Source organism: Chironomus tepperi, unplaced genomic scaffold, assembly GCF_022539635.2.
Source record: "Chironomus tepperi strain 1889 unplaced genomic scaffold, CSIRO-AGI_Ctep_v1 contig_298, whole genome shotgun sequence".
Taxonomy (NCBI): domain Eukaryota; kingdom Metazoa; phylum Arthropoda; class Insecta; order Diptera; family Chironomidae; genus Chironomus; species Chironomus tepperi.
Window position 1 is genome coordinate 3,333,256 of NW_027226420.1, and position 19,727 is coordinate 3,352,982.

At 36.1% G+C, this 19,727-nt stretch overlaps 1 protein-coding gene across 4 annotated transcripts; it reads left to right on the plus strand.

Annotated features, from left to right (window-relative positions):
- The first annotated feature begins 318 nt into the window (after positions 1 to 318).
- Positions 319 to 18,704, plus strand: Nlg1 (Neuroligin 1). 4 transcript variants are annotated; one of them, XM_070642436.1, is made up of 6 exons: positions 319 to 1,049; positions 1,404 to 2,981; positions 12,537 to 12,689; positions 13,563 to 14,003; positions 14,683 to 14,982; positions 15,090 to 18,704. In XM_070642436.1, exons 2-6 carry the CDS (start codon positions 2,180 to 2,182, stop codon positions 17,402 to 17,404), a joined length of 4,011 nt encoding a protein of 1,336 aa, XP_070498537.1. In that variant the 5' UTR covers positions 319 to 1,049; positions 1,404 to 2,179; the 3' UTR covers positions 17,405 to 18,704. The 4 variants fall into 4 exon arrangements, with proteins under 4 accessions (XP_070498537.1, XP_070498536.1, XP_070498538.1 ...); XM_070642435.1 differs by having other exon boundaries at positions 319 to 1,027; XM_070642437.1 differs by having other exon boundaries at positions 319 to 886.
- Positions 18,705 to 19,727: the final 1,023 nt, after the last annotated feature.

A 19,727-nucleotide genomic window follows, 5' to 3' on the forward strand; every position in this document is an offset into this window, starting at 1 on the left:
TTACAAAAAAGTACACAAAAAAAAGGGAATAAAATGAGCAAAACGAGAAAAAAATCAGAGATGGACTGTAAATAGAGCCGGGCCATCTGTTGCATTATGTCACCATACAAAAATGTATAATAAATCCGATCTGCCGCGATACATCCCGCGTTTATTTATGTATAAAAATAAAAATAAAAAAGTATTCCCCCGCACCCACACAAATGTACATACAAAAAAATGTTCATCTCTCGGCATTTTTTTTTTATTTTTAAAAATAAAGAAAAAAAAATAATTTGAAAAAAAAAATTTCACATTCAGTTCAACCGGAATAACGAAACAAACGAGATCGCTGCTAAGACGAGACCGCGAAGTTGTGTGTATGAAAAAAAGGGCCACAGAACTTTTTTTTTTTCGTGATTTTTTATCGTGTCCGGATAACAAAAAAAAAAAAAAAAAAGTTTTTTAACAGGAAGATTCCATAAATTATTTCTTCCGTTTACTGTACTGTGTATTTTGCAATTGCTGCAAATGAGCGCGCGGAATTTAAGCATAAAGCAAGGAAAATTTCCATATTAGATGGTGGAGGCAGGAAAATAATGAAAAATAAAATAATAAAATTAAGGAAGAGAAAGAAAAAGTGAAAAAAAAGAGTCAAATTTATAACGTTTTCTTGTAAACTTTTTACTGTGTGCCTTCTCGTGTTCCTTGAAAAATTATACGTAATATTTTTTCTTCCGCAAAAAGACCTGAAAAAGAATTTTTCACGAGAAAAATAAATACAACGAGGAAAGAAACAGAAGAGAATACAGAGTGATCTGTTTGTGGTTCAGTCACCTGAATGTTCTCTTTCTCTCATCACTAATAAGCTACCTTCATCTCAAATGTGGTGCCATAATATTTTGTAGTAATGCCATTTGTCTTGTGAAAGAAAAATAAAAATAACACATACAGCGGTTTAGTGAGAATAAATTTGTTAATAAACATTGCGATGTGATCTATCATGCTGATACTGTGTTTGAGAGCATTTTCCTGAATGATTTTGATGGTGATGATCGTTGTTTGATTGTGTAGAGTCATTTAGTTGCTGGTTTATACTAGTTTTATTAGTTCTATGTCAATTATTTCGAGTTGAAAGCTTGATTTGTGATAATTTTGATTGATTTTGAACTGGATCAATTAATTTTGAACTGGATTAGTTGATTTTGAACTGGATCAATTAATTTTGAACCGGTTCAAAACTTTGAATTCAATTAAAATATTTTAAATTGATTAAAAATGAGAAAAATATGAATATTAACCTCTAATGAGAGCATTCACTCCAAACTCGGGTCGAAAAAAATTCTCCCTGTGTTAACAAATCACAATCATCACCGTATTCATCATCATCAATATCAACATTTGCGTTTTTTTTTTGCTTTTAGTGACACATCAAAGGAGAGTACAGTGAAAAAAATATTTTGCCTTTAACATTTTTTTTGGTACGCTGGCACCAATCAAATATTGACTGACTCAGTGCTTATGATAGCACAACGTGTTGATATCAGAAAGTTTTCTATTTCATTATTCAGCGAAAAAAAGTTGACTGGATTGAAAAATATTTTGCTATTCATCATCCACAGAAGGAGTATGTGTGTACAGCGGTGGATGAGAGAATAAATTTGTAAAAGTGTGGAATAAAAAAAATAAAAAAAAAATTATTCAAATCCTCATTAAATGTGAAAAATATGCAGATGTATAAGAAGGAAAAGGATGAGTGAATTAAACGTCATAAACGTGCAACGAATGTGAAGAATAAATTCCCAGAGTCATACATATCACACATGACATACATTCTTTATCATCACGTTGGAATAAAAAAAGAAAGAAAAGAAAAAAATTTCAATATCAAAAGAAAAAATGCTTCGAGGATGAAAAACGAGAGATCAATCCAAACATGTGAAAAAAAAACATAAAGTCGAGTGTATTTTATTTAGCACAGATATTTTTTTAATGAATTGCAGCAGAAACAAATGTGAATAAAAAGAGAATTATTATTAAAAAAAAGAAATTCTTTCGATTCCCAATAAGTGAAGCCAGTCACAGACGAAAAAAATTCACGAAGCGAGAAAATTTCTCTATATAATCTATCCATCTCACTCACTCGTCCCCGGCATTCATTCAAGCACGTCAATAATTTTTCAATTAAATCATAATAATAATGAAATTTTTCCTATCCAACGTCGCCATCATCGTTATATTTTTCATTATTTCAAATTCCAACATTATTTGTACAGAAAAATTTCACAATGATTCAATACCGGCGGCAGCATCTCATGACTCATACACGTCACACACTTCAAATGAAAATATCACATCTTCACATTTAATTCACTCGATGCTATTGTCGTCGCATACGCAAAATGATGTATTATTAGCTGATGCCGGTGATGAACGTGCAACAGATGCAAAATTATATCAAAAAAGATCAAGTTCCTCATCATCGTCGTTTCTACCGCCATCATCTGCATCATCGAGTTCATCGAATCGAAATTATTTTCGTGAGATTTTAGCACGAAATAATGATGGAATTATTGATAATGAAAATGTACATGAATCATCATATTCAAGTTATCGACCAAACCGTAAGCAATCGGAAATTCATAGTGGAATGCCATTCCGTTATACACGTGAAGTTCAAGTTAAGCAAGGACGACTTGTGGGTATTGTACGTGAAATGACTACACAATCACGTCTTAAAAATGTTGATCAATTTCTCGGCATACCGTATGCTGAAGCGCCAGTTGGATCGGGAAGATTTATGCCTCCATCATCGCCACTACCTTGGCAAGGTATCAAATATGCCAATAAGCTTGAAAATGTTTGTCCACAAAAGCTACCAAATTTAGCTGATTCAAGTGGATACAATAAAGGACGATATGATCAAATTAAGAAAATCATGCCATTCCTTAAAAGTGAAAGTGAGGATTGTCTATACTTAAATTTATATGTCACTAATTACGGTGAGTTTTTCATTTTCATTTTATAAATAACAAAATAAAAGAAAATTTAGTGAAAAGCGAATACAATAAGCATTTTCAATTGTTGTGTCATTTGTGTCGGTTAAAAGATATCAGAGTTGTAAAACAGGTGCATGTGACAGGCGAAAACCATACAAATTCTTGATAATTTATATGGTTTTGAAAGGTGCCTGTGACAGGCGAAAACCCTACAAATTCTTGATAATTTATATGGTTTTTCCTACAAAACCATACAAATTATCAGGAATTTGTAAAGTTTTTGCCTGTCACAGGCACCTGTGACCTAAAACAAGTGCCTGTGACAGGCGAAAACCATACAAATTCTTGATAATTTATATGGTTTTGTCCTACAGAACCATAAAAATTATCAAGAATTTGTACCGTTTTTGTCTGTCACAGGCACCTGTTTTTCAACTCTGAAAGATATAAACAACTACACAATTAGAACATTATTTTTGATTCTCGAGAGGAACTACTTGCACTACTTTCATTATTGCATCTCACGTTTATATTCATGGGAAATGATGAAAAATTTACTGCGGTTTTATTATATATCTGCTTTTTATAGTTTTGAGAATTGCTTTTATTAATCTGGCGCGATTTACTTGGGAAATGCTATCATGTTTAGACGGTTTGGGGAATATCTATATCCTGATTAAATCACTTAAAAGAATTTTATTCCTTTTTTTGTTTTGAATTTTACGACGTAAATACGAATTGAGGTTAGTGTTTGAAGTGTTTTTCATGTTGGAATTCCTGAATAGAACATGTTGGCGTCATCTATCTAAAATATGGCATCAGATTGGCATGACTCTGGGATGGAGCCGAGTTTAAATCGAATCAGGCATCAAGTCGGAGTCACGATGATCTGGGATTTGGTTTATTTAGTGTATCTTAGCCATACTAGGTAAATGTGGGTAGGGTTGACTCCCAAACCAACACTTTAACCACCCATTCCCATCACTGCTCCTGAACATTCTCCTATCTTGCTGTACAGTCACTCAAGAGCAATCTAAGGCCTTCAACAGAAATTCATAGTAATTTCTAAATTCATCATACTTTTCCAGTAATAATTAAATTTGAACTGGATCAATTGATTTTGAACCGGATCAATTGATTTTGAACCGGTTCAATTGATTTTGAACTGGATCAATTGATTTTGTATAGTAGCCCTCCATCCTACTACATCCCACCAAACCCCATCCACACTGCATTTACCTAACCTTAAACAGACTCAAGTTCAATGCAGTAGTTGTCAGAATATTCTTTAAAATTCTACAATTCTACCTTTTGCCAAAGCTGTTTGTCGCTTGCTCAGCCTACCAAATAGTTGACTTTTCATTTCCATGACACACATATCAAGCATTCTGTTGATTAAAGGAGAAGGGAATATATATCTGCATTGAAGAACAGGAGGAAAATGATAAAAATAATCACAAATTCAAATTCTTCTTATGATGCCATGTTTTTGTGAGAACAAAACAGCACAGAAGAGAATCTCATGTAAATGCAATGTACACAGAGATGTGGCAAAATAACATATCACGTATTAATGCTAATGAGTTTCAAGGCATCGTACAAACATCTATACAATTGAATTTATACATATATAGGAACCCTTCAATAGGAAATTCACAACAAACACACATTAGAAGGAATATTAGCATAATGGTTATGATTGTGATTCGTTTACAATTTTGCATATAAAAAAAGGAAGCATCAAGCAACAGCAGTAGGAAGAATATCGAAGGGGCATGCACACACAAGCATTTAGAATGTGTGTGCACATTTATGTATCTATCATATATTAGCAGTCATTAGCATAAATTTTCAATCAATTCAGTTCCTCCGAGAGAGCTTTTTTGATGGATAAAATTGTTTTATAGACGAGTGTAAAAGCCACAAAAAACGTTTACAAGGCATATATCCCACAAAAAAATAACACATCGACAAATATTCATCATTGTTATTTAAATTTCATTTACTGACCTTTGTTTGTTGTGTTATTCATAAATAGATATATATACGCACGTATGTAACCATATCACGGGTCACAAAGTTGATTTTCGATATTGATTTTCATGCTCCACATATAGATAGTGGCATATAGTGTGTAAATGTCAAAAATTATTTTAGGCATGTACAGAGGTTGAATGATTTTGAAAATTAAATAATTATTCATTGACGCGGCATGTTTTGGGTTGAAAGTTTAATTTGTGAATAACATTGAGGTTTTATTTGTAAAATAATTGCAACGGAGGATGCCAGATGGCTGATAGTTGGCAGTTATGCTTGTTTCTGAAGGATGCATCTGAATTAGGTGGCTTGAGGACATTCTGGGGAAAAAGCTAGATTGGGACCGTATTTTGGATAGTCCGGAAGGATCTCAATTGATGGAATGAACTTGAACCTTCTTTATTTACCCATAATCTCACCAGGGATGTAGTCAGAAAGGGATTTTTGGGGAAAACCCTGGCGGCTTGCATGGATCACCAAAATTAAGAGAGTTTCATGAAAACACCTAGCTAATTGAAGACCTGTTTCCCAAAAAATAGGTATTGGCACCCCATCTCCTTCCCCCTACACCTCCTCACTCCCAAAATACACCCCTCAATCCCACCCCAAAGCCAACATTCAAGTTCAAAACTATATTTATATAAACTCATTAATTTAACATTCTCAACTACGAAAATCCCCTGTCATTCATCCAAAAACGGATACATAACAGCACTTTTGTGCCAAAAAAAATTGTAAAAGACATTAACATCTGTATTTATGACATTAGTATGTGAGAAAAATCTCATATCAATTTATTTCCACTTCATTTTCCTTTAAAGTCATTATTGAGTCGTGATTTTGCTACATTTTCTTCTTGTGCTTTACAATATCAGGCATTATTTTATGATAGCGATGGAATTTGCATAAATTTTCCTTCGTTAGCCTTTTTTATTTACATTTGACGATGCTTAGCTGAGACATATAGATGAAATAGGATGGCATAAAGAAAAAAAGGAAAAAGGCAGGGACTGGCATTGCTAACTGATTTTTTTTCTTTCCTTTTCTTTCCTTTTCTTTCCTTTTCTTGCTTATTTCTCTTCTTTCGATATTATCTTTCGCGATATTTTTGCGCTTTTTATTAAAAATAAACATAAGAAAAATGATATTGAGGGGTTTTGAGATTGAGTGTGGTCGTTTTAGAGGCGCATTTGGAAAGGAATCAGCTAAATTGTACTGATTTTCTGGGTTTTAAATGTTATTATATTCCTAGTCAGCCTTAGAATAATATTTGCAGGAATTTTGCTTAATTTTCTATCAAAATCGTCCAAAATGTTGAATTTATGAAATTTTATGCAATCTACATCAAATATTCAGTGATTAAAGCTATGACTTACCTGATTTCACTGGTTTTGAAGATCAATATTGAATATTTTTGATGATTTTCAGCAAATTTCAGATTTTTTTCAAATTTCACAAATTAACACGTTTTCTCAATAAAATTTCACTTTATTCCATAAATTCACCGTTATACTTTACACTTACTTCACTATTTAATCACTTATACACTAATTTTTACGATTATTTTAAATATTTTCAATAAATTGCAATTTCAATGTTTACTTTGATGAAATTTTCCCGAAAACTTGAGAACCTTACAATATATATTGTATGGTTTTGAGAATTTGAATCTCAGATAACCGTTAAAACGAATTTTTCTGATTTATGAACATTTAAAGTCACTTTTGTATGAAAAAATTCATAAATAAACAAGCCAATCCCCAAAATGTGAACTAACAAGCACTCATACCTGCAAAAACAAATCTCTATAAATTTTAAATAGAAGAAAAGAGGAAAAGAAAAGAAAAAATTTTCGCCAATGCCACAACGTACTGATTTATTTCATTCGACGATATTATATTCAAACGACCTTGAAGATATCCACCTTTCAACTATAAAAAATTATTAATCTAGAAAGAAGATAATGACAAGAGAGTGTGAGAGGAGAGGAAAATGAAAGGAAAACAGATCCAATAAGTGTAGAAGATGTGAAGAAAATTTTCTTGAAGGAAAAATATTTTCTTTTCATTTATTTTTTTACGTATTATAATATTACAGAAAATATGGAAATTGTGTAGCAAGAAGGATTTTAAGGTCAAATTATATCTTTTTTGTGTCTATGACAAAATATTTTTGAATCAAACGACGAAGAAGATGAACTTTAATAAGATTTATGATGATGCATTCTGAGAAAAGGTTTACGATTGTGTATGTGATTGGGATTTGTAGATTTATATGGTATTCCTCCTTCCTAAGAGTTCCTCGTAGTGCAATGTTGTCCAAACATGTGTGTTACGGCACAATAGCTTGATTCCGAATGTCAAAACCGTATATCGTGTATGGTTTTGATCGACGCATATTACCAAGGAAAGGTTCCTTATGCCAAGATTGAGACTGACTATCCGAGAGATCTCAGACATCTCGGATAGTCGGCCTCGTTCTCGAGAATTTGGCAAGATCGAGACTCCAGGAAACCTTACCACCAAGGCATGTTGTGACCCAAAAATGTTTGGCCAACACTGCCATAGTAAATCTGAATCCCAAAATGTTTCAATAAACTTCCTCAAAAATTCAACCAAACCACAAGTTCACGGCCATCATAAACTAACCGCCAACAAAAAAAAAGAGATCAGCAACAAAAATGTGCGACCTAATATCTCAGAATCTGTCATTTTAATAAAGAAAAGAAAGAAAAATAATCAGCAAACATTGCAACGGAAGAGGTTTTACGGCGGAAGAACATATGCGCCACACACATGAATCTACTTAAGTTCGTTCTGTGTCTTTCTATGGTGATAATCAGTATATTTCTATTGCCAGATGGATGTCGACGACGAACGACGAATGCTCATTTGTGAAATAAGGAAAGAAAGAAATTCTTTCATGTGGATAGTTTCATGATTTTTTGTCTTGTTCCTTTTTATTCTTTATTTCACAATTAATTTGTATGAATTTTTAGAATTAAAGATGCAAAGGCAAGATTAAGGCTGCATACTGTAGTGTCGTGAGGATTATGAGATTCTTTGTCATATCGACGGCACTCTATGTAATGTTTGAGAGATCCAGTCTCTGGTGGGATTCGAACCCACGTCCTTACAAGATAGTGTACTTCAGATATCCAGTCTGTTGCTTAACCACTCGGCCACAGAGGCCTAACTCTCGCATTGACAGATTTGCCTATATATGGCTCGATGCTCCAGATTCCACTCTGCTCAGGCACCTCGGGTGCAACCACAACCGTCATGGTGTCTTTGCGTAACCTTTGCATCTTGTCATTAGCCTGACGAAGTCACGATGCCCAAGCGACTGCAATGTGCTGCTCAGAATTTGATCAACATTTTCCTATTTTATGACATTTTCCTCAAGCCAATAACAGCATGAACATTGTCCCACTTCCTCCACATCCCATAAAAATGACGAATAACCCTAAAAATACTTCATTGATTAATTAAACAATTCCTTCAGAATTGAAAAGAAATATTTAATTATTATAATCATTCAGCATAAACAATTGAAATCTAATAGCATGTTAAACATCGATTGGAACACAATTTAAATGCCTTTATACCACATATGATAGTCATCAAATGAGCGATTAGCATTTGGAACAGTAGTAAAATTTATTGAAATGATTAATCATCATCTGCTAATTGAAGTCATTTGGTATTAGAGAATGGGAATATAATGAACGGAATCAGAATAACATCTTATAGAAGTGAGGCATTGTGTGTGGATTATTCATATTTAATATCGGAGGTGCAGGGGTGTATGAAGGGTTACTATGAGTGTTTGAGTAGGGATGATTATGTAGAGATTAATAGGTCGCATGCATGAGCGTAACCATGGGAGGATCAAACCCACTCATGCTAGTCATAGCCTCACCCTTAGTCATCACCCTATCCCTAGTCATTACCCCACCCAGTCCCCATTTCATCCATCCCTGTCTTATCCCCCTTCCCATCCATCCTTGTCCCCATGCCATTCATCCTTGTCCCCATCCCATCCATCCTTGTCCCTATCCCATCCATCCTTGCCCCCATCCCATCCATCCTTGTCCCCATCTCATTCATCCTTGTCCCCATCCCATCCACCATCCTTCCCTGTCCCCATCCATCGCCATTCATCCCTGTCCCCATTCATCCCTGACCCCATGCATCTATCCACCCATCCATCCCATGTCTCCCATCTACCCATCCATCCCTTGTCCCCATCCCCATCCTTCCCTGTCCCCATCCCATTCATCCTTGTCCCCATCCCTGTCCCCATTCATCCCTGTCCTCATCCATCCATCTATCCAGTCATCCATCCCTGTCTCATCCATCCATCCATCTCCACCTACCTCCACCCCTGGTTACCTACCCCATATGCCATAATATAATGTGTAAATACATTATTCTTGGCTGCTTAAGGCAAAGAATGAAATGATTTCTTCCTTTACTCCTTTATTACATTTTTATTATTTGCCATTTCCATGTTATTGCTAATATATGTATGTATGTCACAACTCACATTGTTTATTGTCATAATTTGTTGTTAACAACTGTCACAAATTTTATTCTTAGTCATCGTATTTCAAATGAACTGTGTTGACTTCATCCGAAAAAATTGTGATGTGTATTTTCATTTGGATGACCTTGAAATGATGAAATTGCTGAGGCATTCTTAGTAGGGCAATGATATTTCTGTGAAATTTTTTGTGAGTGATATGAGGTGGATATGAGACTTTTTGATGATTTATTTTGGAAGAATTTTGAGTATTTTTAATCAAATCTAAGCAAATGTCAGAACCGAGAGGCACTAGGTGTAGTAATGGTCGATAATCTGACAACTGATCGACTTGACTAGGTCTTGAGACTGGATTTAGTCGAATCTAGGCTGAAGTTAGAATCACGCTGGCCTAGAGCTGCATTTTCGGCAACAGGTTGACTTGATTCGGCTCTGAGTCCAGATTTGGTCGAATTTGACCAGAATTTAGAATCACGCTTCCTGGGACTGGATTTTGGGCACCAGGTATACTTGGGGCTCTACCCTGAGGCCGGATATTATCGAATCTGGCCTAGAATTAGAGCCACGCTGGCTTATGGCTAGATATTTGGCACTAGGTTGACTTGACTCTACCTTGAGGCATTTTGTCGTCAAATCTGGCCTGGAATTAGAGAAACGCTGTTCTGTCCTCGATTTTTAGACACCAGGTCGACTTAACTTGGGGTAAAGTTAGAGTCAGACTGGCCTGAGACTGGATTTTCGGCACTAGGTCGACTTGGGACTATCCTGAGACCAGATATTGTCGGATCTGGGCTAGAATTAGAGTCACGATGGTCTGGAGCTTGATTATGGTTACTAGATTGACATTACTGAACTCTGAGATGAAATCTGCGTCAAATCTGAGCTGGGGCTTGAGTCATGCTGGTCTGGGGCTATATTTTAGGCACCAGGTCGACCTAACTTTACTCTAAGATTGGATTTCATCGAATTTGACCTGAAATTAGAGTCACGCTGGTCTGGTGCTGGATTTTAAGCTGTTCCTACGCCAACATGTGCTTTCCGGTAGAATACACCAACTCAACTTCACGCAAATTCACAAATTAATGCTTATTAACCTTTCAAAATCAAATCAAAATTCAATGTCGAAATTCTAAAATTCAATCCCAAGCATATCTCCATACTAAATCAATTCCGCAAACAGAATATCCAATATTTAATGAAATATTCCATTAATTTAATCTAAATATGATCGAAGTTTTCTGATAAATAAACAGTTCCGCTTTGAAATGTGTTTATTTAATTCATAAAGCAATATCAAACATGCATTTAATCATTGTTTATGTTATAGACGACTATGGAGTAACTACGAAGATGGTGAAAGCATGAAATTAAATTCGATAAAATCATACATCGTATTTAGTGGGAAAGGAACGAGGAGGCATAGAAAGTTATTATTATTGTTTGAAACATATGAAATGTACTCAGAGGCGCTTATACAAGGAAGCGCGTGCTGAAATAAATTAAAAACAAGAAAAGATGTTTGTGAAAAATTTATTAGAAACCTTTTACAGATGCTTATGAGTATTTACATGATATTTATTTTGATGTAAAAATATGAAGATGAGAATCATATAATGATGAAGGATTTATTGGGGGCGACATGAGCGTTTTTGATGGTCAATTTTAAAATTAGGTAGTGAGATATGTTCGGGTCCGCCTTTCTACAATTTAGGTTATAGAGAAAGAAGAATCCTTGCTTATATAAATAGTCTGAATGGAATTCGAACCCACACTCTCTGGATTCAATTACATATCAAGTGCTCATCCCTACTGAGCTACTGGGACTTGCTCTGAATCGTGACTCAATGGTCACCTAAACCCTCTTCTCTATGTGATCCTCATTGAACACCTCTTATCTTTGTACTGAACCAACCAGGAAATCTGACAGATTACTAAATAATTTGAGGATTATGTTTACTACCACTTTTGAAGTATCTCAATGGAGAAATGTAGCAGAGCTTGAAGTTCATCCAAATTTTATTTGCGATGGAACTGATTCGAGATGAATCTTCCATACATAATTCGAATCGACTTTGAGTTTTGGAATAGAGACAGCACTTGTTGAAATTGATATTGTTATATGGTATGTCAACTTTTTAACAATGGAAGGGGTTTTTAATCCCGATTACTAAATTGGGAATTGGAATAATTGAATGATCTAAATGAATTTTGTCAAATAGCCGAATGGCCCTCGATAGCTCAGTGGAATGCGGCCTAAAATTGTAGGATGTGGGTTCGAGTTGCATTCGAGATCTGTTATATGGAAATCTACTATTTTTAATAGATTTTCTATAGAACTACGAGGTTATCACACTACCCTGATTAGCTCTACAGCTATTTTGGGTATACCCTGCCAATTTACTGCTGAACACCGACCCTAGATACAAGAAACTCCATCCCTAAAATCCCAATCATCTCTAAATTCTATAAATTAAAATCAATTAATAACCTTTCCAACATCATTTACAAAACTCCTCTTCAACCTTAAAGGAATCATTAACACACTCAAAAAAAGAAATCTTAGAACTTTTCAACAGAGTATATCCAATAAATTACATGTAATGAGTATATTCTGCAAGATAAATATCAAACAATCAAATCAAACAAAATACCATAAAAACAGATATATTGACCAGCACGGTACATTAATTTTTACATCCATCGAATCATTTGCTAAGCAATAAGAAGAAGGAAATCACGAGAAAAAACTCATTTTTTCGATGTCGAAATGAAGGAAAAAGAAGAAGAAAAATCAATTAATGATGATTATACAGGAAAGTGACACAGCCAGAAAAATGTTTACAGTATTTGCTATTCAATTCAGTTCCTCCCACCTACAAACTAATAATCAACATTCATCAACTTTGAGAATTCAAACATAATAATAAGTTTTTCTTTTTTTGGTTCCTTTTTATGATAAAAATCACATAAATATAGATGACAGCAGTCCACAGCAACGGAATTATCCAGTCATTGTTTTTCTACATGAATCATTCGAATGGAATTCAGGCAATCCTTATGATGGATCAATTTTAGCCAGCTATGGGCAAGTTATTGTCATAACATTGAATTATCGACTCGGTGCCTTGGGTAAGATTTGTTGTACTTTGATAAGTGTTGTGGGTTATGGTGTGGATTGAAGGATTTGTGCTGGGTTGATGATGTTGTCTGTTGGAGCTTGTGGATGCAATGAGGAGGTTAAGGTCTGACGTGGAGTCGGTCTGACCTGGTGTCGGTCTGACCTGGAGTCGGTCTGACCTGGTGTCGGTCTGACCTGGAGTCGGTCTGACCTGGAGTCGGTCTGACCTGGAGTCGGTCTGACCTGGAGTCGGTCTGACCTGGTGTCGGTCTGACCTGGTGTCGGTCTGACCTGGTGTCGGTCTGACCTGGTGTCGGTCTGACCTGGTGTCGGTCTGACCTGGAGTCGGTCTGACCTGGAGTCGGTCTGACCTGGAGTCGGTCTAACCTGGAGTCGGTATGACCTGGAGTCGGTCTGACCTGGAGTCGGTCTGATCTGGAATTGGTCTGACCTGGAGTCGGTCTGACCTGGAGTCGGTCTGACCAGGAGTCGGTCTGACCTAGAGGCTCGGTCTGACCTGGAGTTAGTCTGATCTGGGGATGATCTGACCTGGAATCGGTCTGACCTGAGCATGATCAGACTTGAAGATGGCTGACCTGGGGTAGGTCTGAACAGGAGTCGGTCTGACCACGAGTCAGTCTAACCTAGAGTCGGTCTGACCTGGAGTCGATCTGACCTGAAGTCAATCTGACCTTGAGTTTGTTTGATCTGGTTTTTGATTTCAAGTTTTCAGTGAAATCTACATCAAGCACATCCTACGACAGACCATAACAATATAATCCAGCACACATCTTATCATAATAAATACCAAAAAGCCATCCAACCCTTCCACACTATCCCCATCTCAAATTTCAATTTAAATATCTTTCGATTTCTCATTAAAGGTTTCCTCAAGCCAGGATTAAATGATCAAACTGTAGCAAATTTTGGCCTTCTCGATATCATTGCCGCACTTCAATGGATTAAAGAAAATATCGAATCGTTTGGTGGCAATAAAAATTCAGTAACCCTTTTGGGCTATAATCATGGTGCCATTTTTGCAAATTTCCTCATGATATCACCCGTTGCAAAAGGTTTATTTCATCGAACAATTTTGATGTCTGGATCGGCTCTTGCTGATTGGGCATTAAATTATAATCCACAACAGATTACATTACAAGTAGCTAGGAAGCTTAATTGTCCGATTGAAGATACACAACTTGGGGATTGTTTGCGTGAAAAATCATATCGAGAGATTATGAATGTTAGTGTGACAGCACCAGAATTTACGACCATTTTTGGACCGATTGTTGATGGTCTCGTTGTGCCGAGTGATCCGCATCAAGGTGAGTTTGGATGAGGGGGAGTTATGTCTTGGTGTAAGATGTGTGATGAGCTTCTAGAATATTTGGTGAGAATTTAGGAAATGTGGTGAGATTCTAGAAAATGTGTTGAGGTTCTGCAAAATGTGGTGAGTTTCCGGGAAATGTGGTGAGATTCTGGAAAATCTGGTTTGATTCTGGAAAATGTGGTAAGTTTCTGAAAATTTTGATGAATGGTTCAAAAATGATGATTGAGAAAATTGCTACGATTCTGGGAAATGTGGTGAGATTTTGGGAAATGTGGTGAGATTTTGGAAAATGTGGTGAGATTTAAAAAAATTGATGAATGATTTAAGAATGTGAAGATTGAGAAAAAAAATTATAATTCTGGAAAATGTGGTGAGATTGTGGAAAATGTGGTGAGTTTATGGAAAATGTGGTGAGTTTCCGGAAAATGTGGTGAATTTTCAAAAATGCATAACTACATAAAAATCGCAAAACGTTTGAAAAATAATTAAAAAATCACACCAAGCATATATCCCCCATCCATGCGTTATTACATCTAAAATCTCACATTCGTCACAGAAAATTAAAGATTTTATACAGCAGTTTCCATGCTGAAAACTTTTCATTAATTTTCTAGACGACTACAACGACAAATCAATCCAACTCTCTATATTCTTTCCATTCTAACCATTTTTAGTTATGGCACATAGTGATTCATTCGGACAATTTGACTTACTTTTTGGTATGTCTGAGCTCGAATCATTTAATATTCTGGGACGCGATGCCATAAATAATGGAATTGCTCAAGTCGACCGTGACCATAATATAAGAAAATATTTGGCAAATCGCTTCGATAAGCGTCTTGAAGTCGCATTTTTATCGACATTGAAAGAGTACAGCAGCAATACATTTTTAAAGTCAAAATCGATGTCATTTCATGATCATCGTGATATGTTGTTGGAAATTCTATCGGATGCAAGAGTTACCGCACCATTGAGTAAGTATATGCTGTACAATTTTAATTCCTATTGATATTAATCTCAGCATTTTCTATTTTCATATTAATCCACAAAATGAAAACTATTCACGCAACATAATAAACAGTACAAACAGGAATTTATCTATCGAGACGTAATCCAAAATGCTACATGTATGTATTTGCTCATAATGCCGAAGCGGGTGAACACGCAACAATATCACAATCAATACATGGAGAGGATTTACCATTTGTTTTTGGTGCGCCATTGGGTAATGCTGGTCCATTTCAAACATCATATAATGCGGAAGAGCGTCTACTATCCGAATCAGTCATGAGATATTTTTCAAATTTTGCTAAAACAGGAAATCCAACACATCCATGGAATCGACGATTTTATAACTTGAATCCAATTGATTGGGATAAATATAATGTTGATTGGCAAGAGTTTAATGAGATCAATCAGAATTATTTACATTTGAGTACGCAGCCAATTGTTAGTCAACGATACAGACATAAATATACAAAATATTGGAATGATGGACTGATAGAGACAATGCGTAATGCAAATAGTCAATTTGGCAACAGCAACAACAATAATTATGGTAAAATCTCAAGTGGTCCAGCTACGCCAAAAATCTATTCATCAATGCCAACAGGTCAGGTAATAAGCATGTATCCAATTAAGGTTGAAATTGAAAATCCACAAACAGAAGATCCCTTTAGGGAATTAATGTATCGTCTACAGCATAACAAAGATCCACAATATACAATATCGACACGTGAACAGACTTATGGCTCAGCCTTTACATCAACAGCAACAGAATCAATAAATTATGACCAAATATCAAGCGATAGAAATGATATATTTCCAACAGAAGCGACTACAATGTACCTGTTGATAAGCATCATCGTGACATTCCTCCTGATCAATCTCGTCGGTCTGTTTGTGTATTTATATCGACGACATAAAAGATTGAATCGAAAGTATGACAATAAGAATATATTTGATGCAGTTAGCGATGACAAACGATCAAAATTTAATGACACTGATGACAGTTTCATACTTGATATATTACGTAAATCCAGCAATAATACATATGAGTCAGTAAAACGTCATTCGCCAATAAATGGATATGCAATTAATCGACAAACGAGTACAAGTACGGTCGATACACATTCAAAAGTGAATGATTGGATATCCAATGAAATTGTCAACTATAGTCCGAGACTTAATGGCATTTTACATTCACAACAGAGCTCATTCACATCCGGTAGTGAGAAGAAGAAAGTTAGTGTTGCTATAGATGCAACGCCACAAGCTCGAAGCAACAGTATCTTAAGACAGGAACCGATAGAACTGACAAAGTTAAAGTCACTTGACTATGCTGGTAAAATAATTTGCCAGGAGGTCGACATGGATGTTACAATGATTGATGAGATCCCATTCAGGAACAAAATTTACAACAATGACAGTATTGATGAGAGAAATGAGAGTGATTCAAGCTCCTGCTCATGCTCAACATTCTCACATTGTGAAGAGTGTGTGAATGATATTAATCGACAGCATTTAATGGAACCGATGATGATGCCATATCATCTAATGCAAGGTAATCCACAGGAAGAGATTATGACAAGCTTTATAGACGTTCCAGTGCATAATAATATTAATGTAACATGTCGTGATTCACCAGTATTATCAGGCACACCATTATCACCGGAAGAATCTTTAAAAGCCATTCAGAAAATGAATTGTCCAAAAGTATTGCCAAGCTATCCCGACAATGTTCAACTTAATGATGTCACCAAACGACGCTCATTACAAGTTCCACCACAATACTATCAGATACATGATGATAATAATGGAAATTCATGGGATACATACGATAATAGACAATCGTCATTCACACGACCTGAACCACCACCAAGATTATCATCAACATTAGGTAGACGACAATCACGTAATGAAGATCGATCAAGTTATTTTATGACAAAGCCATTAAAAGCTGAAGAGCCACCGCCATCAATGGAATCATTGATTCCAACTGAAACAACACAATCAACATTAATTGTTGGTCCAATAATTCCAAAATCTGAAAATATCTACATGTCAATGCAGAGAAAAAAGTCAATTAGTCGACAAAATTCCACAACATCTTCATCATATGATGACAATAAGCCACAAAATGATGACACATTCAACTATGTTAGTTGTGATATTGATGTTAATAATATGAAGGATGACGAGACACCAGTGTACGCTGAAATAATTAAAAATTCTCGTGTACAGACACCACAAGATGGAATCTACTCGATAACGACAAATGTGAATTGTGGAAATAAACACCTCGAGCGCAAATCATCAGCAAATTCCCAGGAAAGTAATTCGTCGACATCATCGTCATCCGAGTCGAGTACGGGGACAATAAAGAAAATTAATTAAAAGGATTAGTGTACAGGGGATTTACTTATTATATATAGATAACGTTTTTAGATACATAGCTAGTAGGATATACATAGCAATGCAAGCGAAAATATGAGGATACCAAAATCAGCAATAAACAAACACAATATCTCAGTTGATGTCAATCTCTCATTCTCTCTATCTTGTCTGTACTGATTTGTAGGATGGGGTCGTTCACTTATCATGTTTGATGATCTTTGGGTTGAAGATCTTTGGGTTGGTGATCTTTAGGTTAAAGAGTAGGGTTTGCCAAAATTAGATGCACATAGATGCAGAGATGCAGAAAACTGCAGGCCTGCGCATCTGGGCGAACCCTATTAAAGAGTCTAGGGTTGGGAGGGGTCTGCAACTAAGCAGGGCATATCAGTGGTGTCCAACCTTTTTTGCACTATGGCACACCTTGGTGGTAATCTTGATTGAAACCACACACAGCATACGGTTCAAGACATTTTCAAATTGGTGCCGCGGCACACAACTTGGACAACACTGGCTAGGACTAATGGTTCTCAAATAATGCTCTGCATTTCAGTGTTTGGCACTGTAAACCTTCAAATAAGTAGGAATTACTTACAATTCCTTTAAGTAAATCGGAGTATTTTCAAAGTTTTCCGATTGTGGTTCAGTTATGGATGAACTACTTCATCCCTCTGGCTTCTACTCCCCACATCTGACGTCTACACCCCACATCTAACGTCTACTTTCCACATCTGGCGTCTACTACCCACATCTAGCGTCTAATCCCCACATCTGGTGTCTACTCCCCACATCTGGCGTCTACTCCCCACATCTGACATCTACATCCAACACCTAACGTGTATTTACCACCGTATGGCGTCTCCCCCACCCTATGGCGTCTCCCCCATCCTATGGCGTCCACCTTCCTGGTGTCTGACCCTTGACATGCGATTCTGAACTCTTTATCTACTCCCTTCATGGACGTAGCTGTAAAGTTTTAAGGATTTTCGTCTTGAAACATCCTGGCAAAATGAAGAATTCTTTCCAAAAAAAGAATGAAGACTTTTGACCCCCAAACTCCACCCTACCCCACCCCCATCCAAAATACCCTTATATATAATGACTGAAGAGCCCAGCCTTATGAGCTGGAGGCACTGCGATTTTAAATCTGTTGTACCACACCCTTTAGACCTACTGAAATGGAAAAAGAGCTTCGAAAATTAGACATGGCCTGGGATTGAACCCAGGACCTTTGGCACGTAAGGCTAACGCTCTACCATTTAGGCTACTGATGCCATTTCACCGCTCAAAAAATACCCTTTCCCTGACTCCCTTACCATAAAACCCCATGCCTAGTGCTCCATGATGACTGAACGACTCCCAATGATTTTCCACTTTAATTTTAGTTTTTATGAGATTTTTAAAACGAGAGAGTGAGAGAGAGAGATGGAGATAAATAAATAAATAGATAGAGTAAGACCATAATCCTCTAATGTACAGATTCTTTTTTTAAGTAATTGCTTAATCTCCAGATTTTTTTTATTATTTCCATGAGATTAAATAAAATTGTGAACTTTTTATGACATTAGTTTGTGGAATAAGATTGATAGAGGAATAGGAATTATCAGGCAAGACTTAATGATTTGGATTAGATATAGCTTAATGTAGACATCTAATGTCTAATGAATAATCAAATTGAATATCCAGGCATATTCTTTATGATTTGATAGCCTTAGTGTAGATCTAGAAGTAAATTCTTAATGGATGAAAGGTATAGCAATAAATAATGACTTATTAAGCTTATGTTGATAGACTTTACACGCAGCTTTAGTAGAGAACATTTAGTTACAAATCACTACTAAGTATTACACACATTTTTGATAGATTCTTAAGATTCTTTGTAGGATGGCATGACTCATATTATCAGATTTGCTAGAAATGATTGACTAGAGCAGTGGTGGACAACCTTTTTTATGCCACGGCACACTTTGGTTGTTAGACATGACCCAGACCGCACATAGCATGAAATTCCTAATACACACTAATGTGCCGCGGCACACAGGTTGTCCATTACTGGACTTGAAACTGGAATGAAGTCTGAAAAAATGATTAAAGTGAGCAAATCAGGACTAGACTAAGGTTGCCCCTCAACCAGTGGTGGGCAACCTATGTGACGCGAAACACTAGTGTGCTATAAACCACATGCCGTGTGTGATTTCGGTTGTGGCTCACCACTAAAGAGTACCGTGGCACAAAAGTTGACTACCACTAGCCTAAACCAGCGGTGGACAACCTTTATTATTTGCGGCACATCATGGTGATTAGCCTCAATTGTGACCACACATGT

What these genes read in the sequence shown, in the direction of transcription:
- Nlg1 (XM_070642436.1), top strand. Translation starts at nt 2,180, where the DNA reads ATGAAATTTTTCCTATCCAACGTCGCCATCATCGTTATATTTTTCATT. An exon ending in TTATCGACTCGGTGCCTTGG is followed by an intron (nt 12,690 to 13,562) that starts GTAAGATTTGTT and finishes TTCTCATTAAAG; the next exon opens with GTTTCCTCAAGCCAGGATTA. An exon ending in AAGAGTTACCGCACCATTGA is followed by an intron (nt 14,983 to 15,089) that starts GTAAGTATATGC and finishes CATAATAAACAG; the next exon opens with TACAAACAGGAATTTATCTA.